The 26879-nt window shown below is 47.8% G+C and overlaps 4 protein-coding genes across 4 annotated transcripts; all 4 read left to right on the forward strand.

Annotated features, from left to right (window-relative positions):
- The first annotated feature begins 1715 nt into the window (after positions 1-1715).
- Positions 1716-2411, forward strand: LOC129403357 (high affinity copper uptake protein 1-like). The gene has a single exon (XM_055130312.1). It carries the CDS (start codon positions 1716-1718, stop codon positions 2409-2411), a length of 696 nt encoding a protein of 231 aa, XP_054986287.1.
- A 9423-nt stretch (positions 2412-11834) lies between these two features.
- LOC129403358 (high affinity copper uptake protein 1-like) lies at positions 11835-12536 on the forward strand. The gene has a single exon (XM_055130315.1). The coding sequence runs from the start codon at positions 11835-11837 to the stop codon at positions 12534-12536; it is 702 nt and encodes a 233-aa protein (XP_054986290.1).
- A 9425-nt stretch (positions 12537-21961) lies between these two features.
- On the forward strand, positions 21962-22663 carry LOC129403359 (high affinity copper uptake protein 1-like). Its single transcript, XM_055130316.1, has one exon. The coding sequence runs from the start codon at positions 21962-21964 to the stop codon at positions 22661-22663; it is 702 nt and encodes a 233-aa protein (XP_054986291.1).
- Positions 22664-26300: 3637 nt separating this feature from the next.
- Positions 26301-26879, forward strand: LOC129403360 (high affinity copper uptake protein 1-like). The gene has a single exon (XM_055130317.1). The coding sequence runs from the start codon at positions 26301-26303 to the stop codon at positions 26877-26879; it is 579 nt and encodes a 192-aa protein (XP_054986292.1).

Here is a 26879-nt window from a genome sequence, read left to right on the forward strand (position 1 = left end):
ATGCGGGGGCTAGAGCAATAGTTCAGCGGGGAGGACATTTGCCTTGCATGCTGCCAACCCAGGTCCAGACCCCCGGCAGTGCATATTGTCCCCCAAGCAAAGCTGAGTAATTCCTGAGTGAAGAGCCAGGAGTAACCCCTGAGCATCACCGGGTATGACCAAAAAAAAAAAAAAAAAAACCACATAGGATACAGTGCGGGCGACCGAACGAGAAAGGGGTGGTCAGAGCATCTCCATGCGAGTCCTTGGTTCCCGGTCTCCCTCAGGCGCCTTCCCTGCCTCTGTCCGAGCCTCTCCGCACCGGGAGCTCCTGCCACCTGTGCTTCAACTCCTTTAACTCAGAGCTACCCGGCATCATGGTGACAGTGAAGCTGTGTGCTTGCGCAGACCCCCCAGCTCCCCCTGACAGTCGGGCCCCGGGTGCACCTCACGGTGCTCAGTCAAGACCTTCCAGAGCCTCCTGGGCGGGGAGCACTGAGTGCTGCGTCTCCACTCTGGGGTCAGTGTGTTCTCTACTGGGGGCGCCTTTCTGAAACTCCCCCCGGCTCCGTCTGCCGCTCTCCTGCAGGGCTCTCTCACTGGTCACCAGAGCACCGGGAGCCAGTGGCCTCAGGAACAAGAGCACTGCTGCTCGGGAAGGACCAGATTTGCCTCCCGGAAAGTGTCAGCCAGTGTGCACGTGACGCTAGCATTGGAAAAAGATTTTCTCGATTTCTCGACATTAAGAGAATTGGGAGGGTGGGGGTGGGTGGGGAGGGGGCACACAGCAGTGCTCTGTGCTCAGGAACCATGGCAGGCAGGGCTCCAGGGACCACGTGGGGTGCCAAGGATTTAGCCTGGGTCAGCTTCTTACAAGGCTGCCGGACTGTCTCTCTGGTCCCATCTATCCTCTGAGGGTTTAAAATTGCGGAACAATTGCACTGTGGGGGGGCTGGAGCGATAGCACAGCGGGGAGGGCATTTGCCTTGCATGCGGCCTACCCGGGTTCGATTCCCAGCATCCCATATGGTCCCCTGAGCACCGCCAGGAGTGATTCCTGAATGCAGAGCCAGGAGTAACCCCTGTGCATCGCCAAGTGTGACCCAAAAAGCAAAAAAAAAAAAAAAAAAATCACTGTGGGTAGGGCGCTGGCCCTGCACAAGGTCAAACTAGGTGCCTGGCACCCCGTATAGCCCCCTGTCCACCAGCAGGGATCCCTGAGTGCAGAGCCCAGAGTAAGGCCAAGCACAGCCAATGTGACCCAAAATTCAAAAAATATATAAATAAATCCATATTTTAAAATCTTAGACCTGAGCAATAGTTCACAGCTGCCCTGAGCTCAGTCCTCAGGACACCACATGTCCCCCGGGCCCACCAGGGGTGACCCCTAAGTGCAGAGCCAGGTGTAAGCCCTGAGTACTGCCCTGTGTGCCCCCTCCCAAACACCTGCGCCCCCCAAAAAAATCCAAGTGTGCTCTCTGAGGAAGGATTTAGTAGGGTGGGTCTCTGGGAAGGTCTCAAAGATGCTTATAGGAAGAGGGAAGAGAGGGGATTAGAGACCGCCAAGGAGGTCCTGGGAGGGTCATGAGGGTCAGGGAGGGTCTCCTCCCAGTGTCCATAAGAAGCAGGGCTCTGAGGAGCCTTACTTGGTACTGCCAGAGACTCTGAGAAGAGGCTGCAGTGCAGGACTCCAGCATCCTTCCAGAATCTTCTACAACACAGCTTTTCCTGGGACCATGGACCACCATCACTCCGGGATGAGCACCATGGGCCACCCCAGCACCCCGGCCCCTCCTCACCAGCCCCCGGCCACCTCGGGGCCCCACTCCCACGGCGGCGGCGCACACTCGATGCCCACGACCTTCTACTTCGGCTACAAGAACGTGGAGCTGCTGTTTGCGGGGCTGCGGATCGACTCGGCTGTGGCCATGGCCGTGGCTTTCCTGGCTGTGTTTCTGCTGGCCCTGGGCTACGAGGGTCTCAAGAGAGCTCGTGAGAGTCTCCGCGCCCAGTGCTCAGCTTTCCCCAGACCAGAAGGAAGCTGCCCCGAGGAGACGCCCCGGCAGCAGCTGCTGAGCGCCGCTCACCTCCTGCAGACGGCGCTGCACGTGCTCCAGCTGGCCCTGAGCTACCTGCTGATGCTGACCGCCATGACCTACAACGCCTACCTCGGCCTGGCCTTGCTGGCGGGGGCCGGCGCCGGCTACTGGCTCTTTGGCGGGAAGAAGGTGGAGAACGTGGAGTCCCAGAACCTTCCCAGGAACAAGGCTCCCCTCCCTGACGCCTACCTTCTACCTCTAGATGACCAGCAACACCAGAACCTTGGTGAGACCGTGGTCAAGATCACCGGGCTCCACATGGACTATGACAGCACAGACATGGATACTGTCACCTTGAGCTCAGACGTGGATAGCAGTATTGATTCTTGGTGATTCCTGAATGGGGACTGCCCTGAAGGTTTCCTATGGAACTGAAATAATTTGCTCGTCTTGAGCCGGAGCCCATGGGTCTCCCTGCCCTCTGGCTCAGGTCCCCTTCTGTGTCTTGTCCAATGCACGGACTCCTTTCCTGACTCCCCGGTGACTGTGTTCCTGCCTTGTTCCTCTGTTCTGTGGGTAAATTCGGGTTTTTCCAGTGGTGGTGGCTTAAGGAAACTATTGCCCAGTAAACGTAGGTCCCAAAATCCCAATAAAAATCTTGAACCTTTGGTTCCATGCATGAAAACCACTTGTGTATGTCTTTCCTGGGGGGATGTGCCACACAATGCCTGTGGTGTGGACTATCTGCAGTGCGGACAGTGGGGCAAACCAGCAACAGCAAGATGTGTGCATAGGGACAGGATCCAACTCAGATTGGATTAGGATAATCCCATCAACCAGGAAAGATCTTAATCCTTAAGGACAGAGCAATAGGCAGGTGGGGTGATTGCCTTGCATGCTGCTGACCCAGTTCTATCCCTGGCACCACATATGGTCCCCGGAGCCCCCCACGGAGTGATCCTTGAGCACAGAGCCAGGAGGATACTCTAAGCACTACCAGGAGTGGATCCAAAAAATAAGAGCTATTAAATATTAGCATATTCCGGGGCTGGAGCGATAGCACAGCGGTAGGGCATTTGCCTTGCACGCGGCTGACCCGGGTTGATTCCCAGCATCCCATATTGTCCCCGAGCACCGCCGGGGATAATTCCTGAATGTAGAGCCAGGAGTGACCCTGTGCATCGCCAGGTGTGACCCAAAAAGCAAAAAAGAAATAAAATGAAATAAATAAATGTTAGCATATTCCTTGCACTGAGTATCTTGGTTGGTCACAGATGATTGAAACAATAGGCCAATGGTTTCCTTCATTTTTGTTCTCTGGAACCACAAGTCTTCCTATCTGTGCACAGGAGGCAGAGGGGGAACCCCCAGTAGCTCTCAGCCCCACGCAGCTGACCAGATGGTCCAGTGTACAGCTGTAGCCAGCCATGCATGGAATTGGGATGTGTACAGTGGAGCCCTTTGAGTTAGCTCGCCAACTCGAGAGTCAAATTAGGAAGTCTGCTTTTGCCATGTGTTTTGCTGCATTTTGCTACATATATATGTACATATATACATATATATACAGAAATACATATACATATATATGTATTTCTAAGGAATGGTGTATAATAAGGTCAGGACCTGGCTGACCCACAGTTCATGTTTTCCTGGAGGAAACAATTCAAGCCAGGACACTCATTACAAGAAAGCAAGAATCACAAAGTGGTGATGGTTTTTTATTTTGGGTGGAGTGGGACACGGCCAGGGGTAATTCCTGAGTGCAGAGCCAGGAGTAACCCCTGTACATCACTGCGTGTGACCCAAACATCAAAAGAATAATAATAATAATAATAAATAAAATGTAAATAATAAATAAAATTGCAAAATTCCTGGAGCATGTGACATCTCATACTCTCTATCACTGATGTACAAGAGTGGCACACCACTTGGATGAGGTAAAACACGGAAGGCAACTGATCTCGATTAATAAATTAATAAATAAATAAAATATTAACACACAAGGCTCTACCTTTACTAACAGCATGTTAATAAATCTCTTATACATGAACTTAATGGCTCCAGGCTGAAATACAACAATCTTCACACACTTTCTCCTGAGGAAAATTTTTGAAAATTTTCATCAAGTTACTTCTAACAAACAACACAAATAAATTATTTAGGACCTGCTCTTGCGGCAGGCCTGGGTGGTGGTTGGGAAAATTTAAATATTGGTGGTGGGAAGGTATAGTGATAGTAGGATTGGTGTTATAGCAAATGTAATATGTGATTGTGAACAACGTTTTAAAAATTAAATTTAATTTAAAGAAATAATAAAAAATTTTTTAATGCGGGGGCTAGAGCAATAGTTCAGCGGGGAGGACATTTGCCTTGCATGCTGCCAACCCAGGTCCAGACCCCCGGCAGTGCATATTGTCCCCCGAGCACAGCTGGGAGTAATTCCTGAGTGAAGAGCCAGGAGTAACCCCTGAGCATCACCCCGTGTGACCAAAAGGGAAAAAAAAGTACAGGGTACAGTGCGGGCGACCGAATGAGAAAGGGGTGGTCAGAGCATCTCCATGCGAGTCCTTGGTTCCCGGTCTCCCTCAGGCGCCTTCCCTGCCTCTGTCCGAGCCTCTGCACCGGGAGCTCCTGCCACCTGCGCTTCGACTCCTTTGACTCAGAGCTACCCGGCGTCATGGTGACAGTGAGGCTGTGTGCTTGCGCAGACCCCCCAGCTCCCCCTGACAGTGGGGCCCCGGGTGCACCTCACGGTGCTCAGTCAAGACCTTCCAGAGCCTCCTGGGCGGGGAGCACTGAGTGCTGCGTCTCCACTCTGGGGTCAGTGTGTTCTCTACTGGGGGCACCTTCCTGAAACTCCCCCCGGCTCCGTGTACCGCTCTCCTGCAGGGCTCTCTCACTGGTCACCAGAGCACCGGGAGCCAGTGGCCTCAGAGAGCAAGAGCACTGCTGCTCGGGAAGGACCAGGGATTTGCCTCCCGGAAAGTGTCAGCCAGTGTGCACGTGACGCTAGCGTTGGAAAAAGATTTTCTCGATTTCTCGACATTAAGAGAATTGGGAGGGTGGGGGTGGGTGGGGAGGGGGCACACAGCAGTGCTCTGTGCTCAGGAACCATGGCAGGCAGGGCTCCAGGGACCACGTGGGGTGCCAAGGATTTAGCCTGGGTCAGCTTCTTACAGGGCTGCCGGACTATCTCTCTGGTCCCATCTATCCTCTGAGGGTTTAAAAGTGTGGAACAATAGCACTGTGGGTAGGGCGCTGGCCCTGCACAAGGTCAACCTAGGTGCCTGGCACCCCGTATAGCCCCCCTGTCCACCAGCAGGGATCCCTGAGTGCAGACCCCAGAGTAAGGCCTGAGCACAGCCAATGTGACCCAAAACTAAAAAAATAGGCCCCCCGCCGAAGAACGCAGCGATCTCCTCTGCGCCGGCAGCTTGGGGTCCGGAGACCCCTGGCCCGACTGGCCCCTTCACTCTCTGAGCGGCGGTCCCCAACTCTCCCTCCTCACCAGGGTGTTAGGGGCGTGGCCACACGTCAGGGGGCGTGGCCTCGAAGGGGCGTGGCCTCCTTCTGGAGCGGCCGAAGATATATTTCCCACTCATTGCATTGCGCTTAGGCCATAATTGATAGAACCTATTCCTCTGAATAATACCCGGGTCATCTTAGTCACTATATATTAACAGTCAACTTACCTAGCCTATCCTAATTTTTAAAAAACTGTCTGTGAACACATCAACCTGCACATAAAGTCCTTTGTAAAAAGATCATAGCTCCACGCTTTCTCTTGAGACTCCTCTCAAGCTAAGGAGAGCGCCTAACAGTAAAACCCATAACAACATGAAGAAACAGCGGAAATCCCCACCACCAGCAGAGATGGAAGGGAGGATCTCAGCAAACCCAGCAGTGACTCCCCAGAAATACAGTCTCTTCTCAGATAAAGAATTCAGACAGGAAATCGTGAAGATGGTTGAAGAACTCAAAGCAACTATGGAGCAAACGTCCAATAAATTAAGGGAGATATGGATGCAGCATTGGAACGATCCACCAAGATAATTCGGGAAGAAATGAGAGCAGAAATTTCAAAGCTACGATCAGAAGTGACACAATTAAAAGAATCGGTAGATGAAATAAATAACTCAGTAGGAGCCCTTAACAGTAGAATGACTACTGCTGAAGAAAGAATCAGTGACCTTGAAGACGAGCTGCAGAACGCATATAGGCAACAACAAATAATGGCAAAAGACCTCAAAACAGCTCTAGAGCGAATTAGAGTCCTAGGGGATGACCTCAAGAGAAACAACATAAGAATCATTGGAGTACCAGAACCACACGGGAACAATCCTAATGAAAAAAACACAATTAAAGACATCATTGCTAAGAAATTCCCAGAACTAGAAAATATGGACATCCAGATTCAAGGAGTCCGAAGGGTACCAGCTAAAAGGGACCCAAATAAAAAATCCCCAAGGCATATCATAGTCAGAATGATGGATGCTATGGATAGAGACACAATACTGCAAGCAGCAAGATCAAGGAAGGAGATCATATACAAAGGAGCACCCCTTAGACTCACAGCAGACCTATCAGAAGAAACCTTCCAAGCCCGAAGACAATGGTGGGATATAGTAAAAAAACTCAATGAAATGAATGCCTCACCAAGAATACTTTACCCGGCTAAACTCTCAATTAAACTTGAGGGAACCATACACTATTTCACGGAAAAACAACAGCTCAGGAACTTCATAGACTCAAGACCAAGTTTGAAAGAAGGACTCAAAGGACTACTATAAGACAAGGAAAAAAACCTATAAGAACAACAAACCCTATAGAAAAATGGCACAAAATCCCATGACAATAATTTCCCTTAATGTTAAGGGTCTAAATGCACCAATCAAGAGGTACAGAGTGGCAAAATGGATTCGGAAACTAAACCCAACTTTCTGCTGCCTACAAGTAACACATCTGAATAGTCAGAACAAACACAGACTCAAAATCAAAGGATGGAAAACAATCCTGCAAGCAAACAGCTCCCTCAAAAAAGCGGGAGTGGCCATACTAGTATCCAACAACATAGACTTCAGGCTGAAAAAGATTAGAAGGGACAGCGAAGGTCATTTCCTATTCATCAAGGGATATGTACAACAGGAAGAAATCACACTATTAAACGTATACGCACCTAATGAACGACCAGCCAAATACCTAAAAGAACTCCTAACAGAATTTAAGGAGAACATAACTAGCACCACGATAGTAGTAGGAGACTTCAACACTGCTTTATCACCTCTGGATAGATCGACAAAAACAACACTCAGCAAGGAAACAATGGCTGTGAAGGAAGAAATGGAAGAGACAGGGCTAATAGACCTATACAGGGCTATACACCCCAAAAAGAAAGAATACACATTCTTTTCCAGCGCACATGGATCATTTTCCAAAATAGACCACGTTCTGGGTCACAAATTATACCTTAATAGAATCGGGAAGATAGAAATTGTATCAACTATCTTCTCAGACCATGATGCACTGAAGATGGAAGTTAGTCACGCACAGACGCGGAGAACCAAATCAAACACTTGGAAATTAAACAACTCACTACTGAACAATGAGTGGGTCACGAAGGAAATCAAGGAAGAAATCAAGAGATACCTCGAAACAAATGAGAATGAAGACACAAACTACCAGAACTTATGGGACGCAGCTAAAGCTGTGTTAAGGGGAAAATTTATAGCTCTGCAAGCTTTCCTCAAAAAGGAAGAAAGGGCCTATATAGATAGCTTGACTTCCCAGCTCAATATCTTAGAAGAGGACCAGCAAAAGGAACCCAAACCAAATCGAAGGAAAGAAATAATAAAACTTAGCACAGAAATTAACGATATGGAAACCCGAAAAACAATCCGAAAGATCAATGAAACAAAGAGCTGGTTCTTCGAGAAAACAAATAAGATTGATAAACCGCTAGCAAGACTCACAAAGAAAGAGAGAAAACCCTAATAAACCGAATCAGAAATGAAAAGGGGGACATCACAACAGAAACCAAGGAGATTCAAAAAATCATCAGGGACTACTTTGAAAGTCTGTATGCCATGAAACAAGAGAACCTAAAAGAAATGGACGAATTCCTTGATTCCTACAATCTCCCAAGACTGAACCAAGAAGACCTGAAATACCTGAATAGGCCCATAAATATCAAGGAAATAGAAACTGTAATCAAAAGTCTACCCAAAAACAAAAGCCCAGGTCCAGACGGATTCACTGGCGAATTCTTCCAAACATTTAAAGAAGACTTGTTGCCAGTTCTCCTCAAGCTCTTCCAGGAAATTGAAAAGACAGGAACCCTTCCGAACAGTTTCTATGAGGCATATATCTCCCTAATACCAAAAGCAAACAAAGACACCACTAACAAAGAAAACTATAGACCAATATCATTGATGAACACCGATGCGAAGATCCTCAACAAAACTAGCAAATAGAAACCAACAACTCATCAAAAAGATCATACACCATGACCAAGTGGGATTCATCCCAGGGATGCAAGGATGGTTTAACATTCGGAAATCAATCAACATAATCCATCATATCAACAAAAGTAAAGATAAAAACCATATGATCATATCAATAGATGCAGAGAAAGCATTTGACAAGATCCAACACCCATTCATGATAAAAACTCTCACCAAAATGGGTTTTGGAGGAACTTTCCTCAAGATAGTCAAAGCCATCTATCACTAACCTATGGCAAGCATTATCATCAATGGAGAAAAACTAAGGGCCTTCCCTTTAAGATCAGGGACAAGACAAGGATGCCCACTCTCACCACTTCTCTTTAATATAGTACTGGAAGTATTAGCAATAGCCATCAGACAAGAAAAAGATATTAAGGGGATTCAGATCGGAAAGGAAGAAATCAAGCTCTCACTATTCGCAGATGATATGATACTATACCTAGAGAAGCCTAAAAGTTCTAGTAAGAAACTCTTAGAAACTTGGGGCTGGAGAGATAGCACAGCGGGTAGGGCGTTTGCCTTGCACGCGGCCGACCCGGGTTCAAATCCCAGCATCCCATATGGTCCCCTGAGCACCGCCAAGGGTAATTCCTGAGTGCAGAGCCAGGAGTAACCCCTGTGCATTGCCGGGTGTGACCCAAAAACCAAAAAAAAAAAAAAAAGAAACTCTTAGAAACAATTGACCTGTACAGTAAAGTCACAGGCTATAAAATCAATACCCAAAAATCCATGGCCTTCCTATGTGCAAACAATGAGACAGAGGAAAGGGACATGAAAAAAGCAATCCAGTTCACAACCGTGCCCCAGAAAATCAAATACCTAGGAATCAGCTTAACTAAAGAAGTAAAGGACCTCTACAAAGAAAACTATAAAACGCTACTCCATGAAATAAAAGAGGACATGAGGAAATGGAAACATATCCCCTGCTCATGGATAGGGAGAATCAACATTGTCAAAATGGCAATACTCCCCAAAGCATTATACAGATTCAACGCGATCTCTATAAGGATACCAATGTCATTCTTCAAAGAAACGGATCAAGCAATCCTGAAATGTGTATGGAACAATAAACGCCCACGGATAGCTAAGACAATTCTTGGGAAAAAGATGATGGGAGGCATCACCCTCCCCAACCTTAAACTCTACTACAAAGAGGTAACAATTAAAACAGCATGGTACTGGAACAAAGGCGGAGCTGAAGACCAATGGAACAGAGTGGAATATCCCTACACACAACCCCAAATGTATGATCATCTAATCTTTGATAAGGGGGCAAGAAATGTGAAGTGGAGCAAGGAAAGCCTCTTTAACAAGTGGTGCTGGCACAACTGGACAACCACATGCAAAAGAATGGGCTTAGACCTCGACCTGACACCATGCACAAAAGTCAGATCAAAATGGATTAAAGACCTGAACATCAGACCACAAACCATAAGGTACATTGAAGACAAGGTCGGCAAAACCCTCCTCGATATTGAAGATAAAGGAATCTTCAAAGATGACACGGAACTAAGCAATCTAGTAGAAACAGAGATCAACAAATGGGACTACATTAAACTAAAAAGCTTCTGCACCGCAAAAGACACAGTGACCAGAATACAAAGACTATCTACAGAATGGGAAAGGATATTTACGCAACACTCATCAGATAAGGGGTTGATATCAATGGTATATAAAGCATTGGTTGAGCTCTACAAGAAGAAAACATCCAACCCCATCAAAAGATGGGGCGAAGAAATGAACAGAAACTTTACCAAGGAAGAGATATAAATGGCCAAAAGGCACATGAAAAAGTGCTCTACATCACTAATCATCAGAGAGATGCAGATCACAACAACCATGAGATACCACCTCACAACACACCACAGAGACTGGCACACATTCAAAAGAACAAAAGCAACCAGTGTTGGAGAGGATGTGGGGAGAAAGGGATCCTTCTACACTGCTGGTGGGAATGCCGACTAGTTCAGCCCTTTTGGAAAACAATATGGACGATTCTCAAAAAACTAGAGTTTGAACTCCCATTTGACCCAGCAATACCACTGCTGGGAATATATCCCAGAGAAGCAAAAAAAATATAGTCGAAATGACATCTGTACTTATATGTTCATCGCAGCACTGTTTACAATAGCCAGAATCTGGAAAAAAACCAAGTGCCCTAGAACAGATGACTGGTTGAAGAAACTTTGGCACATCTATACAATGGAATACTATGCAGCTGTTAGGAAAAATGAGGTCATTAAGTTTGCATATAAGTGGATCAGCATGGAAAGTATCATGCTAAGTGAAATGAGTCAGAAAGAGAGAGACAGACATAGAAAGGTTGCACTCATCTGTGGAATATAGAATAATAGACTAGGAAACTAACACCCAAGAATAGTAGAAATAAGTACCAGGAGGTTGACTCCATGGCTTGGAGGCTGATCTCTCATTCTGGACAACTCAGAGAATGGAGCACCAAGTAAAATGTGATCGGAGGTCATGCGGGGGAAGGGTGATGCGTGCCAAACATAGGCTAGAGAATGAACACAATGGCCACTCATCACCTTTATTGCAAACCACAACACCTAATCAGAGAGAGAGACCAAAATGGAATACCCTGCCATAGTGGCAGTGTGGGGTGGGGGGAGACGGGATGGGGGACGGTGGGAGGGATGCTGGATTTACTGGTGGTAGAGAATGGGCACTGGTGAAGGGATGGGCTCTCGAAATCTGTATGGGGGAAGCATAAACACAAAAATGTATAAATCTGTAACTGTACCCTCATGCTGACTCACTAACTAAAAATAAATAAAGTATTAAAAAAATTTAAAAAAAAACAAAATTCAAAAAATATATAAATAAATCCATATTTTAAAATCTTAGACCTGAGCGATAGTCACATACATGGCTGCCCTGAGCTCAGTCCTCAGTACACCACATGTCCCCCAGGCCCACCAGGGGTGACCCCTAAGTGCAGAGCCAGGTGTAAGCCCTGAGTACTGCCCTGTGTGCCCCCTCCCAAACACCCCCCCACACACACAAAAAAAATCCAAGTGTGCTCTCTCAGAAAGGATTTAGTAGGGTGGGTCTCTGGGAAGGTCTCAAAGAAGCATATAGGGAGAGGGAAGAGAGGGGATTAGGGACAGCCAAGGAGGGTCAGGGAGGGTCAGGGAGGGTCATAGAGGGTCAGGGAGGGTCTCCTCCCAGTGTCCATAAGAGGCAGAGCTCTGAGGAGCCTTAGCAGGTGCTGCCAGAGACTCTGAGAAGAGGCTACAGTGCAGGACTCCAGCATCCTTCCAGAATCTTCTACAACACAGATTTTCCTGGGACCATGGACCACTCGCACCATCACTCCGGGATGAGCACCATGGGCCACCCCAGTGCCCCGGCCCCTCCTCTCCATCCGCTGGCCACCTCGGGGCCCCACTCCCACGGCCACAGCGCACACTGGATGCCCATAATCTTCTACTTCGTCTACAAGAAAGTGGAGCTGCTGTTTGCATGGCTGCTGATCTACTTTGCTATGGCCACGGCCCTGGCTTTCCTGGCTGTGTTTCTGCTGGCCCTGGCCTACGAGGGACTCAAGAGAGCTCGAGAGAGGCTCCGAACCTGGTGCTCGGCTCCCCCCAGACCAGAAGGAAGCTGCCCCGAGGAGACGCCCCGGCAGCAGCTGCTGAGCGCCGCTCACCTCCTGCAGACGGCACTGCACGGGCTCCAGCTGGCCCTGAGCTACCTGCTGATGCTGACCGCCATGACCTACAACGCCTACCTTGCCCTGGTCTTGCTGGCGAGGGCCGGCGCCGGCTACTGGCTCTTTGGCGGGAAGAAGGCGGAGCACGTGGACTCCCAGAACCTTCCCAGGAACAAGGCTCCCCTCCCTGACGCCTACCCTGTGCCTCCAGAGGACCAGCGACACCAGAACCTTGGTGAGACCGTGGTCGAGATCACCGGGCTCCACACGGACTGTGCCAGCGCAGACATGGATACTGTCAGCTTGGGCTCAGACGTGGAGAGCAGGATTGGTTCTTGGTAGATTCCTGAATGGGGACTGCCCTGAAGGTTTCCTATGGAACTGAAATAATTTGCTTGTCTTGAGCCGGAGCCCCTGGGTCTCCCTGCCCTCTGGCTCAGGTCCCCTTCTGTGTCTTGTCCAATGCACGGACTCTCTTCCTGACTCCCCGGTGACTGTGTTCCTGCCTTGTTCCTCTGTTCTGTGGGTAAATTCAGGTTTTTCCAGCGGTGGTGGCTGAAGGAAACTATTGCTCAGTAAACATAGGTCCCAAAATCCCAATAAAAATCTTGAAACTTTGGTTCCATGCATGCAAAACCACTTGTGTATGTCTTTCCTGGGGGGATGTGCCAGACAATGCCTGTGGTGTGGACTATCTGCAGTGCGGACAGTGGGGCAAACCAGCAACAGCAAGATGTGTGCATAGGGACAGGATCCCGCTCTGAATGGATTAGGATAATCCCATCAACCAGGAAAGATCTTAATCCTTAAGGACAGAGCAATAGGCTGGTAGGGTGATTGCCTTGCATGCTGCTGACCCAGTTCTATCCCTGGCACCACATATGGTCCGGGAGCCCCCCATGGAGTGATCCATGAGCACAGAGCCAGGAGGATGCTCTAAGCACTACCAGGAGTGGCCCCAAAAAATAAGAGTTATTAAATATTAGTATATTCCGTGGCTGGAGCAATAGCACAGAGGGTAGGGCATTTGCCTTGCACGTGGCTGACGGGGTTCGATTCCCAGCATCCCATATGGTCCCCTGAGCATGGCCAGGGGTAATTCCTGAGTGTAGAGCCAGAAATGACCCTGTGCATCGCCAGGTGTGACCCAAAAAGCAAAAGCTAAATAAATAAATAAATAAATATTAGCATATTCCTTGCACTGAGTATCTTGGTTGGTCACAGCTGATTGAAACAACAGGCCAATGGTTTCCTTCATTTTTGTTCTTTGGGACCAGAAGTCTTCCCATCTGTGCACAGGAGGCAGAGGGGGAACCCCCAGTAGCTCTCAGCCCCACGCAGCTGACCAGATGGTCCAGTGTGCAGCTGTAGCCAGCCATGCATGGAATTGGGATGTGTACAGTGGAGCCCTTTGAGTTAGCTCGCCAACTCCAGAGTCAAATTAGGAAGTCTGCTTTTGCCATGTGTTTTGCTGCATTTTGCTACATATATATGTACATATATACATATATATACAGAAATACATATACATATATATGTATTTCTAAGGAATGGTGTATAATAAGGTCAGGACCTGGCTGACCCACAGTTCATGTTTTCCTGGAGGAAACAATTCAAGCCAGGACACTCATTACAAGAAAGCAAGAATCACAAAGTGGTGATGGTTTTTTATTTTGGGTGGAGTGGGACACGGCCAGGGGTAATTCCTGAGTGCAGAGCCAGGAGTAACCCCTGTACATCACTGCGTGTGACCCAAACATCAAAAGAATAATAATAATAATAATAAATAAAATGTAAATAATAAATAAAATTGCAAAATTCCTGGAGCATGTGACATCTCATACTCTCTATCACTGATGTACAAGAGTGGCACACCACTTGGATGAGGTAAAACACGGAAGGCAACTGATCTCGATTAATAAATTAATAAATAAATAAAATATTAACACACAAGGCTCTACCTTTACTAACAGCATGTTAATAAATCTCTTATACATGAACTTAATGGCTCCAGGCTGAAATACAACAATCTTCACACACTTTCTCCTGAGGAAAATTTTTGAAAATTTTCATCAAGTTACTTCTAACAAACAACACAAATAAATTATTTAGGACCTGCTCTTGCGGCAGGCCTGGGTGGTGGTTGGGAAAATTTAAATATTGGTGGTGGGAAGGTATAGTGATAGTAGGATTGGTGTTATAGCAAATGTAATATGTGATTGTGAACAACGTTTTAAAAATTAAATTTAATTTAAAGAAATAATAAAAAATTTTTTAATGCGGGGGCTAGAGCAATAGTTCAGCGGGGAGGACATTTGCCTTGCATGCTGCCAACCCAGGTCCAGACCCCCGGCAGTGCATATTGTCCCCCGAGCACAGCTGGGAGTAATTCCTGAGTGAAGAGCCAGGAGTAACCCCTGAGCATCACCCCGTGTGACCAAAAGGGAAAAAAAAGTACAGGGTACAGTGCGGGCGACCGAATGAGAAAGGGGTGGTCAGAGCATCTCCATGCGAGTCCTTGGTTCCCGGTCTCCCTCAGGCGCCTTCCCTGCCTCTGTCCGAGCCTCTGCACCGGGAGCTCCTGCCACCTGCGCTTCGACTCCTTTGACTCAGAGCTACCCGGGCGTCATGGTGACAGTGAGGCTGTGTGCTTGCGCAGACCCCCCAGCTCCCCCTGACAGTGGGGCCCCGGGTGCACCTCACGGTGCTCAGTCAAGACCTTCCAGAGCCTCCTGGGCGGGGAGCACTGAGTGCTGCGTCTCCACTCTGGGGTCAGTGTGTTCTCTACTGGGGGCACCTTCCTGAAACTCCCCCCGGCTCCGTGTACCGCTCTCCTGCAGGGCTCTCTCACTGGTCACCAGAGCACCGGGAGCCAGTGGCCTCAGAGAGCAAGAGCACTGCTGCTCGGGAAGGACCAGGGATTTGCCTCCCGGAAAGTGTCAGCCAGTGTGCACGTGACGCTAGCGTTGGAAAAAGATTTTCTCGATTTCTCGACATTAAGAGAATTGGGAGGGTGGGGGTGGGTGGGGAGGGGGCACACAGCAGTGCTCTGTGCTCAGGAACCATGGCAGGCAGGGCTCCAGGGACCACGTGGGGTGCCAAGGATTTAGCCTGGGTCAGCTTCTTACAGGGCTGCCGGACTATCTCTCTGGTCCCATCTATCCTCTGAGGGTTTAAAAGTGTGGAACAATAGCACTGTGGGTAGGGCGCTGGCCCTGCACAAGGTCAACCTAGGTGCCTGGCACCCCGTATAGCCCCCCTGTCCACCAGCAGGGATCCCTGAGTGCAGACCCCAGAGTAAGGCCTGAGCACAGCCAATGTGACCCAAAACTAAAAAAATAGGCCCCCCGCCGAAGAACGCAGCGATCTCCTCTGCGCCGGCAGCTTGGGGTCCGGAGACCCCTGGCCCGACTGGCCCCTTCACTCTCTGAGCGGCGGTCCCCAACTCTCCCTCCTCACCAGGGTGTTAGGGGCGTGGCCACACGTCAGGGGGCGTGGCCTCGAAGGGGCGTGGCCTCCTTCTGGAGCGGCCGAAGATATATTTCCCACTCATTGCATTGCGCTTAGGCCATAATTGATAGAACCTATTCCTCTGAATAATACCCGGGTCATCTTAGTCACTATATATTAACAGTCAACTTACCTAGCCTATCCTAATTTTTAAAAAACTGTCTGTGAACACATCAACCTGCACATAAAGTCCTTTGTAAAAAGATCATAGCTCCACGCTTTCTCTTGAGACTCCTCTCAAGCTAAGGAGAGCGCCTAACAGTAAAACCCATAACAACATGAAGAAACAGCGGAAATCCCCACCACCAGCAGAGATGGAAGGGAGGATCTCAGCAAACCCAGCAGTGACTCCCCAGAAATACAGTCTCTTCTCAGATAAAGAATTCAGACAGGAAATCGTGAAGATGGTTGAAGAACTCAAAGCAACTATGGAGCAAACGTCCAATAAATTAAGGGAGATATGGATGCAGCATTGGAACGATCCACCAAGATAATTCGGGAAGAAATGAGAGCAGAAATTTCAAAGCTACGATCAGAAGTGACACAATTAAAAGAATCGGTAGATGAAATAAATAACTCAGTAGGAGCCCTTAACAGTAGAATGACTACTGCTGAAGAAAGAATCAGTGACCTTGAAGACGAGCTGCAGAACGCATATAGGCAACAACAAATAATGGCAAAAGACCTCAAAACAGCTCTAGAGCGAATTAGAGTCCTAGGGGATGACCTCAAGAGAAACAACATAAGAATCATTGGAGTACCAGAACCACACGGGAACAATCCTAATGAAAAAAACACAATTAAAGACATCATTGCTAAGAAATTCCCAGAACTAGAAAATATGGACATCCAGATTCAAGGAGTCCGAAGGGTACCAGCTAAAAGGGACCCAAATAAAAAATCCCCAAGGCATATCATAGTCAGAATGATGGATGCTATGGATAGAGACACAATACTGCAAGCAGCAAGATCAAGGAAGGAGATCATATACAAAGGAGCACCCCTTAGACTCACAGCAGACCTATCAGAAGAAACCTTCCAAGCCCGAAGACAATGGTGGGATATAGTAAAAAAACTCAATGAAATGAATGCCTCACCAAGAATACTTTACCCGGCTAAACTCTCAATTAAACTTGAGGGAACCATACACTATTTCACGGAAAAACAACAGCTCAGGAACTTCATAGACTCAAGACCAAGTTTGAAAGAAGGACTCAAAGGACTACTATAAGACAAGGAAAAAAACCTATAAGAACAACAAACCCTATAGAAAAATGGCACAAAATCCCATGACAATAATTTCCCTTAATGTTAAGGGTCTAAATGCACCAATCAAGAGGTACAGAGTGGCAAAATGGATTCGGAAACTAAACCCAACTTTCTGCTGCCTACAAGTAACACATCTGAATAGTCAGAACAAACACAGACTCAAAATCAAAGGATGGAAAACAATCCTGCAAGCAAACAGCTCCCTCAAAAAAGCGGGAGTGGCCATACTAGTATCCAACAACATAGACTTCAGGCTGAAAAAGATTAGAAGGGACAGCGAAGGTCATTTCCTATTCATCAAGGGATATGTACAACAGGAAGAAATCACACTATTAAACGTATACGCACCTAATGAACGACCAGCCAAATACCTAAAAGAACTCCTAACAGAATTTAAGGAGAACATAACTAGCACCACGATAGTAGTAGGAGACTTCAACACTGCTTTATCACCTCTGGATAGATCGACAAAAACAACACTCAGCAAGGAAACAATGGCTGTGAAGGAAGAAATGGAAGAGACAGGGCTAATAGACCTATACAGGGCTATACACCCCAAAAAGAAAGAATACACATTCTTTTCCAGCGCACATGGATCATTTTCCAAAATAGACCACGTTCTGGGTCACAAATTATACCTTAATAGAATCGGGAAGATAGAAATTGTATCAACTATCTTCTCAGACCATGATGCACTGAAGATGGAAGTTAGTCACGCACAGACGCGGAGAACCAAATCAAACACTTGGAAATTAAACAACTCACTACTGAACAATGAGTGGGTCACGAAGGAAATCAAGGAAGAAATCAAGAGATACCTCGAAACAAATGAGAATGAAGACACAAACTACCAGAACTTATGGGACGCAGCTAAAGCTGTGTTAAGGGGAAAATTTATAGCTCTGCAAGCTTTCCTCAAAAAGGAAGAAAGGGCCTATATAGATAGCTTGACTTCCCAGCTCAATATCTTAGAAGAGGACCAGCAAAAGGAACCCAAACCAAATCGAAGGAAAGAAATAATAAAACTTAGCACAGAAATTAACGATATGGAAACCCGAAAAACAATCCGAAAGATCAATGAAACAAAGAGCTGGTTCTTCGAGAAAACAAATAAGATTGATAAACCGCTAGCAAGACTCACAAAGAAAGAGAGAAAACCCTAATAAACCGAATCAGAAATGAAAAGGGGGACATCACAACAGAAACCAAGGAGATTCAAAAAATCATCAGGGACTACTTTGAAAGTCTGTATGCCATGAAACAAGAGAACCTAAAAGAAATGGACGAATTCCTTGATTCCTACAATCTCCCAAGACTGAACCAAGAAGACCTGAAATACCTGAATAGGCCCATAAATATCAAGGAAATAGAAACTGTAATCAAAAGTCTACCCAAAAACAAAAGCCCAGGTCCAGACGGATTCACTGGCGAATTCTTCCAAACATTTAAAGAAGACTTGTTGCCAGTTCTCCTCAAGCTCTTCCAGGAAATTGAAAAGACAGGAACCCTTCCGAACAGTTTCTATGAGGCATATATCTCCCTAATACCAAAAGCAAACAAAGACACCACTAACAAAGAAAACTATAGACCAATATCATTGATGAACACCGATGCGAAGATCCTCAACAAAACTAGCAAATAGAAACCAACAACTCATCAAAAAGATCATACACCATGACCAAGTGGGATTCATCCCAGGGATGCAAGGATGGTTTAACATTCGGAAATCAATCAACATAATCCATCATATCAACAAAAGTAAAGATAAAAACCATATGATCATATCAATAGATGCAGAGAAAGCATTTGACAAGATCCAACACCCATTCATGATAAAAACTCTCACCAAAATGGGTTTTGGAGGAACTTTCCTCAAGATAGTCAAAGCCATCTATCACTAACCTATGGCAAGCATTATCATCAATGGAGAAAAACTAAGGGCCTTCCCTTTAAGATCAGGGACAAGACAAGGATGCCCACTCTCACCACTTCTCTTTAATATAGTACTGGAAGTATTAGCAATAGCCATCAGACAAGAAAAAGATATTAAGGGGATTCAGATCGGAAAGGAAGAAATCAAGCTCTCACTATTCGCAGATGATATGATACTATACCTAGAGAAGCCTAAAAGTTCTAGTAAGAAACTCTTAGAAACTTGGGGCTGGAGAGATAGCACAGCGGGTAGGGCGTTTGCCTTGCACGCGGCCGACCCGGGTTCAAATCCCAGCATCCCATATGGTCCCCTGAGCACCGCCAAGGGTAATTCCTGAGTGCAGAGCCAGGAGTAACCCCTGTGCATTGCCGGGTGTGACCCAAAAACCAAAAAAAAAAAAAAAAGAAACTCTTAGAAACAATTGACCTGTACAGTAAAGTCACAGGCTATAAAATCAATACCCAAAAATCCATGGCCTTCCTATGTGCAAACAATGAGACAGAGGAAAGGGACATGAAAAAAGCAATCCAGTTCACAACCGTGCCCCAGAAAATCAAATACCTAGGAATCAGCTTAACTAAAGAAGTAAAGGACCTCTACAAAGAAAACTATAAAACGCTACTCCATGAAATAAAAGAGGACATGAGGAAATGGAAACATATCCCCTGCTCATGGATAGGGAGAATCAACATTGTCAAAATGGCAATACTCCCCAAAGCATTATACAGATTCAACGCGATCTCTATAAGGATACCAATGTCATTCTTCAAAGAAACGGATCAAGCAATCCTGAAATGTGTATGGAACAATAAACGCCCACGGATAGCTAAGACAATTCTTGGGAAAAAGATGATGGGAGGCATCACCCTCCCCAACCTTAAACTCTACTACAAAGAGGTAACAATTAAAACAGCATGGTACTGGAACAAAGGCGGAGCTGAAGACCAATGGAACAGAGTGGAATATCCCTACACACAACCCCAAATGTATGATCATCTAATCTTTGATAAGGGGGCAAGAAATGTGAAGTGGAGCAAGGAAAGCCTCTTTAACAAGTGGTGCTGGCACAACTGGACAACCACATGCAAAAGAATGGGCTTAGACCTCGACCTGACACCATGCACAAAAGTCAGATCAAAATGGATTAAAGACCTGAACATCAGACCACAAACCATAAGGTACATTGAAGACAAGGTCGGCAAAACCCTCCTCGATATTGAAGATAAAGGAATCTTCAAAGATGACACGGAACTAAGCAATCTAGTAGAAACAGAGATCAACAAATGGGACTACATTAAACTAAAAAGCTTCTGCACCGCAAAAGACACAGTGACCAGAATACAAAGACTATCTACAGAATGGGAAAGGATATTTACGCAACACTCATCAGATAAGGGGTTGATATCAATGGTATATAAAGCATTGGTTGAGCTCTACAAGAAGAAAACATCCAACCCCATCAAAAGATGGGGCGAAGAAATGAACAGAAACTTTACCAAGGAAGAGATATAAATGGCCAAAAGGCACATGAAAAAGTGCTCTACATCACTAATCATCAGAGAGATGCAGATCACAACAACCATGAGATACCACCTCACAACACACCACAGAGACTGGCACACATTCAAAAGAACAAAAGCAACCAGTGTTGGAGAGGATGTGGGGAGAAAGGGATCCTTCTACACTGCTGGTGGGAATGCCGACTAGTTCAGCCCTTTTGGAAAACAATATGGACGATTCTCAAAAAACTAGAGTTTGAACTCCCATTTGACCCAGCAATACCACTGCTGGGAATATATCCCAGAGAAGCAAAAAAAATATAGTCGAAATGACATCTGTACTTATATGTTCATCGCAGCACTGTTTACAATAGCCAGAATCTGGAAAAAAACCAAGTGCCCTAGAACAGATGACTGGTTGAAGAAACTTTGGCACATCTATACAATGGAATACTATGCAGCTGTTAGGAAAAATGAGGTCATTAAGTTTGCATATAAGTGGATCAGCATGGAAAGTATCATGCTAAGTGAAATGAGTCAGAAAGAGAGAGACAGACATAGAAAGGTTGCACTCATCTGTGGAATATAGAATAATAGACTAGGAAACTAACACCCAAGAATAGTAGAAATAAGTACCAGGAGGTTGACTCCATGGCTTGGAGGCTGATCTCTCATTCTGGACAACTCAGAGAATGGAGCACCAAGTAAAATGTGATCGGAGGTCATGCGGGGGAAGGGTGATGCGTGCCAAACATAGGCTAGAGAATGAACACAATGGCCACTCATCACCTTTATTGCAAACCACAACACCTAATCAGAGAGAGAGACCAAAATGGAATACCCTGCCATAGTGGCAGTGTGGGGTGGGGGGAGACGGGATGGGGGACGGTGGGAGGGATGCTGGATTTACTGGTGGTAGAGAATGGGCACTGGTGAAGGGATGGGCTCTCGAAATCTGTATGGGGGAAGCATAAACACAAAAATGTATAAATCTGTAACTGTACCCTCATGCTGACTCACTAACTAAAAATAAATAAAGTATTAAAAAAATTTAAAAAAAAACAAAATTCAAAAAATATATAAATAAATCCATATTTTAAAATCTTAGACCTGAGCGATAGTCACATACATGGCTGCCCTGAGCTCAGTCCTCAGTACACCACATGTCCCCCAGGCCCACCAGGGGTGACCCCTAAGTGCAGAGCCAGGTGTAAGCCCTGAGTACTGCCCTGTGTGCCCCCTCCCAAACACCCCCCCACACACACAAAAAAAATCCAAGTGTGCTCTCTCAGAAAGGATTTAGTAGGGTGGGTCTCTGGGAAGGTCTCAAAGAAGCATATAGGGAGAGGGAAGAGAGGGGATTAGGGACAGCCAAGGAGGGTCAGGGAGGGTCAGGGAGGGTCATAGAGGGTCAGGGAGGGTCTCCTCCCAGTGTCCATAAGAGGCAGAGCTCTGAGGAGCCTTAGCAGGTGCTGCCAGAGACTCTGAGAAGAGGCTACAGTGCAGGACTCCAGCATCCTTCCAGAATCTTCTACAACACAGATTTTCCTGGGACCATGGACCACTCGCACCATCACTCCGGGATGAGCACCATGGGCCACCCCAGTGCCCCGGCCCCTCCTCTCCATCCGCTGGCCACCTCGGGGCCCCACTCCCACGGCCACAGCGCACACTGGATGCCCATAATCTTCTACTTCGTCTACAAGAAAGTGGAGCTGCTGTTTGCATGGCTGCTGATCTACTTTGCTATGGCCACGGCCCTGGCTTTCCTGGCTGTGTTTCTGCTGGCCCTGGCCTACGAGGGACTCAAGAGAGCTCGAGAGAGGCTCCGAACCTGGTGCTCGGCTCCCCCCAGACCAGAAGGAAGCTGCCCCGAGGAGACGCCCCGGCAGCAGCTGCTGAGCGCCGCTCACCTCCTGCAGACGGCACTGCACGGGCTCCAGCTGGCCCTGAGCTACCTGCTGATGCTGACCGCCATGACCTACAACGCCTACCTTGCCCTGGTCTTGCTGGCGAGGGCCGGCGCCGGCTACTGGCTCTTTGGCGGGAAGAAGGCGGAGCACGTGGACTCCCAGAACCTTCCCAGGAACAAGGCTCCCCTCCCTGACGCCTACCCTGTGCCTCCAGAGGACCAGCGACACCAGAACCTTGGTGAGACCGTGGTCGAGATCACCGGGCTCCACACGGACTGTGCCAGCGCAGACATGGATACTGTCAGCTTGGGCTCAGACGTGGAGAGCAGGATTGGTTCTTGGTAGATTCCTGAATGGGGACTGCCCTGAAGGTTTCCTATGGAACTGAAATAATTTGCTTGTCTTGAGCCGGAGCCCCTGGGTCTCCCTGCCCTCTGGCTCAGGTCCCCTTCTGTGTCTTGTCCAATGCACGGACTCTCTTCCTGACTCCCCGGTGACTGTGTTCCTGCCTTGTTCCTCTGTTCTGTGGGTAAATTCAGGTTTTTCCAGCGGTGGTGGCTGAAGGAAACTATTGCTCAGTAAACATAGGTCCCAAAATCCCAATAAAAATCTTGAAACTTTGGTTCCATGCATGCAAAACCACTTGTGTATGTCTTTCCTGGGGGGATGTGCCAGACAATGCCTGTGGTGTGGACTATCTGCAGTGCGGACAGTGGGGCAAACCAGCAACAGCAAGATGTGTGCATAGGGACAGGATCCCGCTCTGAATGGATTAGGATAATCCCATCAACCAGGAAAGATCTTAATCCTTAAGGACAGAGCAATAGGCTGGTAGGGTGATTGCCTTGCATGCTGCTGACCCAGTTCTATCCCTGGCACCACATATGGTCCGGGAGCCCCCCATGGAGTGATCCATGAGCACAGAGCCAGGAGGATGCTCTAAGCACTACCAGGAGTGGCCCCAAAAAATAAGAGTTATTAAATATTAGTATATTCCGTGGCTGGAGCAATAGCACAGAGGGTAGGGCATTTGCCTTGCACGTGGCTGACGGGGTTCGATTCCCAGCATCCCATATGGTCCCCTGAGCATGGCCAGGGGTAATTCCTGAGTGTAGAGCCAGAAATGACCCTGTGCATCGCCAGGTGTGACCCAAAAAGCAAAAGCTAAATAAATAAATAAATAAATATTAGCATATTCCTTGCACTGAGTATCTTGGTTGGTCACAGCTGATTGAAACAACAGGCCAATGGTTTCCTTCATTTTTGTTCTTTGGGACCAGAAGTCTTCCCATCTGTGCACAGGAGGCAGAGGGGGAACCCCCAGTAGCTCTCAGCCCCACGCAGCTGACCAGATGGTCCAGTGTGCAGCTGTAGCCAGCCATGCATGGAATTGGGATGTGTACAGTGGAGCCCTTTGAGTTAGCTCGCCAACTCCAGAGTCAAATTAGGAAGTCTGCTTTTGCCATGTGTTTTGCTGCATTTTGCTACATATATATATGTATATATATACATATATGTGTTTCTAAGGAATGGTGTATAATAAGGTCAGGACCTGGCTGACCCACAGTTCATGTTTTCCTGGAGGAAACAATTCAAGCCAGGACACTCATTACAAGAAAGCAAGAATCACAAAGTGGTGATGGTTTTTTATTTTGGGTGGAGTGGGACACGGCCAGGAGTAATTCCTGAGTGCAGAGCCAGGAGAAACCCGTGTACATCACTGCGTGTGACCCAAACGTCAAAAGAATAATAATAATAATAAATAAATAAATAAAATGTAAATAATAATTAAAATTGCAAAATTCCAGGGGCATGCAACATCTCATACTCTGTACCACTGATGTACAAGAGTAGCACACCACGTGGATGAGGTAAAACATGGAAGGCAACTGATCTCAATTAATAAATTAATAAATAAATAAAATATTAACACACAAGGCTCTACCTTTACTAACAGCATATTAATAAATCTCTTATACATGGACTTAATGGCTCCAGGCTGAAATACAACAATCTTCACCACTTTCTTCTAAGGAAAATTTTTGAAACTTTTCATCAAATTTCTTCTAACAAACAACACAAATAAATTATTTAGGACCTGCTCTTGTGGCAGTCCTGGGTGGTGGTTGGGAAAATTTGAAATATTGGTGGTGGGAAGGTATAGTGATAGTAGGAATGGTGTTATAGCAAATGTAATATGTGATTGTGAACAACTTTTTAAAAATTAAATTTAATTTAAAGAAATAATAAAATTTTTTTAAAACGGGGACTAGAGCAATAGTTCAGCGGGGAAGACATTTGCCTTGCATGTTGCCAACCCAGGTTCAGACCCCCGGCAGTGCATATTGTCCCCCGAGCACAGCTGGGAGTAATTCCTGAGTGAAGAGCCAGGAGTAACCCCTGAGCATCAATGAGTGTGACCAAAAGGGAAAAAAAAGCACAGAGTACAGTGTGGGCGACTGAATGAGAAAGGGGTGGTCAGAGCATCTTCAGGCGAGTCCTTGGTTCCCGGTCTCCCTCAAGCGCCTTCCCTGCCTCTGTCCGAGCCTCTGCACCGGGAGCTCCTGCCACCTGTGCTTCGACTCCTTTGACTCAGAGCTACCCGGTGTCATGGTGACAGTGAGGCTGTGTGCTTGCGCAGAACCCCCAGCTCCCCCTGACAGTCGGGCCCCGGGTGCACCTCACGGTGCTCAGTCAAGACCTTCCAGAGCCTCCTGGGCGGGGAGCACTGAGTGCTGCGTCTCCACTCTGGGGTCAGTGTGTTCTCTACTGGGGGCGCCTTCCTGAAACTCCCCCCGGCTCCGTGTACCGCTCTCCTGCAGGGCTCTCTCACTGGTCACGCAGAGCACCGGAGCCAGTGGCCTTAGAGAGCAAGAGCACTGCTGCTCGGGAAGGACCAGGGATTTGCCTCCCGGAAAGTGTCAACCAGTGTGCACTTGACGCTAGCATTGGAAAAAGATTTTCTCGATTTCTCGACATTAAGAGAATTGGGAGGGTGGGAGGGTGGGGAGGGGGCACACAGCAGTGCTCTGTGCTCAGGAACCATGGCAGGCAGGGCTCCAGGGACCACGTGGGGTGCCAAGGGTCAGCTTCTTACAGGGCTGTAGGACTATCTCTCTGGTCCCATCTATCCTCTGAGGTTTTAAAATTGCGGAACAATTGCACTGTGGGGGGGCTGGAGCGATAGCACAGCGGGAGGGCCTTTGCCTTACATGCGGCAGACCCGGGTTCAATTCCCAGCATCCCATATGGTCCCCTGAGCACCGCCAGGAGTGATTCCTGAGTGCAGAGCCAGGAGTAAACCCTGTGCATCGCCAGGTGTGACCCAAAAAGCAAAAAAAAAAAAAAAAAAAAGACACTGTGAGTAGGGTGCTGGCCCTGCACAAGGTCAACCTAGGTGCCTGGCACCCCGTATACCCCCCTGTCCACCAGCAGGGATCCCTGAGTGCAGAACCCAGAGTAAGGCCAAGCACAGCCAATGTGACCCAAAATTCAAAAAATATATAAATAAATCCATATTTTAAAATCTTAGACCTGAGCAATAGTTCACAGCTGCCCTGAGCTCAGTCCTCAGTACACCACATGTCCCCAGGGCCCACCAGGGGTGACCCCTAAGTGCAGAGCCAGATGTAAACCCTGAGTACTGCCCTGTGTGCCCCCTCCCAAACACCTGCCCCCCCCAAAAAAAAATCCAAGTGTGCTCTCTGAGGAAGGATTTAGTAGGGTGGGTCTCTGGGAAGGTCTCAAAGGAGCATGTAGGGAGAGGGAAGAGAGGGGATTAGGGATGGCCAAGGAGGGTCAGGGAGGGTCGGGGAGGTTCAGGGAGGGTCAGGGAGGGTCAGGGAGGGTCTCCTCCCAGTGTACATAAGAAGCAGGGCTCTGAGGAGCCTTACTTGGTGCTGCCAGAGACTCTGAGAAGAGGCTACAGTGCAGGACTCCAGCATCCTTCCAGAATCTTCTACAACACAGCTTTCCTGGGACCATGGACCACTCGCACCATCACTCCGGGATGAGCACCATGGGCCACCCCAGCACCCCGGCCCCTCCTCACCAGCCCCCGGCCACCTCGGGGCCCCACTCCCACGGCGACGGCGCACACTCGATGCCCACGACCTTCTACTTCGGCTACAAGAACGTGGAGCTGCTGTTTGCGGGGCTGCTGATCGACTCGGCTCTGGCCATGGCCGTGGCTTTCCTGGCTGTGTTTCTGCTGGCCCTGGCCTACGAGGGTCTCAAGAGAGCTCGAGAGAGTCTCCTCGCCCAGTGCTCGGCTCCCCCCAGACCAGACGGAACCTGCCCCGAGGAGACGCCCCGGCAGCAGCTGCTGAGCGCCGCTCACCTCCTGCAGACGGCGCTGCACGTGCTCCAGCTGGCCCTGAGCTACCTGCTGATGCTGACCGCCATGACCTACAACGCCTACCTCGGCCTGGCCTTGCTGGCGGGGGCTGGCGCCGGCTACTGGCTCTTTGGCGGGAAGAAGGCGGAGCACGTGGACTCCCAGAACCTTCCCAGGAACAAGGCTCCCCTCCTTGATGCCTTCCTTCTGCCTCTAGTTGACTAG

Source organism: Sorex araneus, chromosome 3 (assembly GCF_027595985.1).
Source record: "Sorex araneus isolate mSorAra2 chromosome 3, mSorAra2.pri, whole genome shotgun sequence".
NCBI classification, from domain to species: domain Eukaryota; kingdom Metazoa; phylum Chordata; class Mammalia; order Eulipotyphla; family Soricidae; genus Sorex; species Sorex araneus.

What these genes read in the sequence shown, in the direction of transcription:
- LOC129403360 (XM_055130317.1), top strand. Translation starts at nt 26,301, where the DNA reads ATGGACCACTCGCACCATCACTCCGGGATGAGCACCATGGGCCACCCC.
- LOC129403358 (XM_055130315.1), top strand. Translation starts at nt 11,835, where the DNA reads ATGGACCACTCGCACCATCACTCCGGGATGAGCACCATGGGCCACCCC.
- LOC129403357 (XM_055130312.1), top strand. Translation starts at nt 1,716, where the DNA reads ATGGACCACCATCACTCCGGGATGAGCACCATGGGCCACCCCAGCACC.
- LOC129403359 (XM_055130316.1), top strand. Translation starts at nt 21,962, where the DNA reads ATGGACCACTCGCACCATCACTCCGGGATGAGCACCATGGGCCACCCC.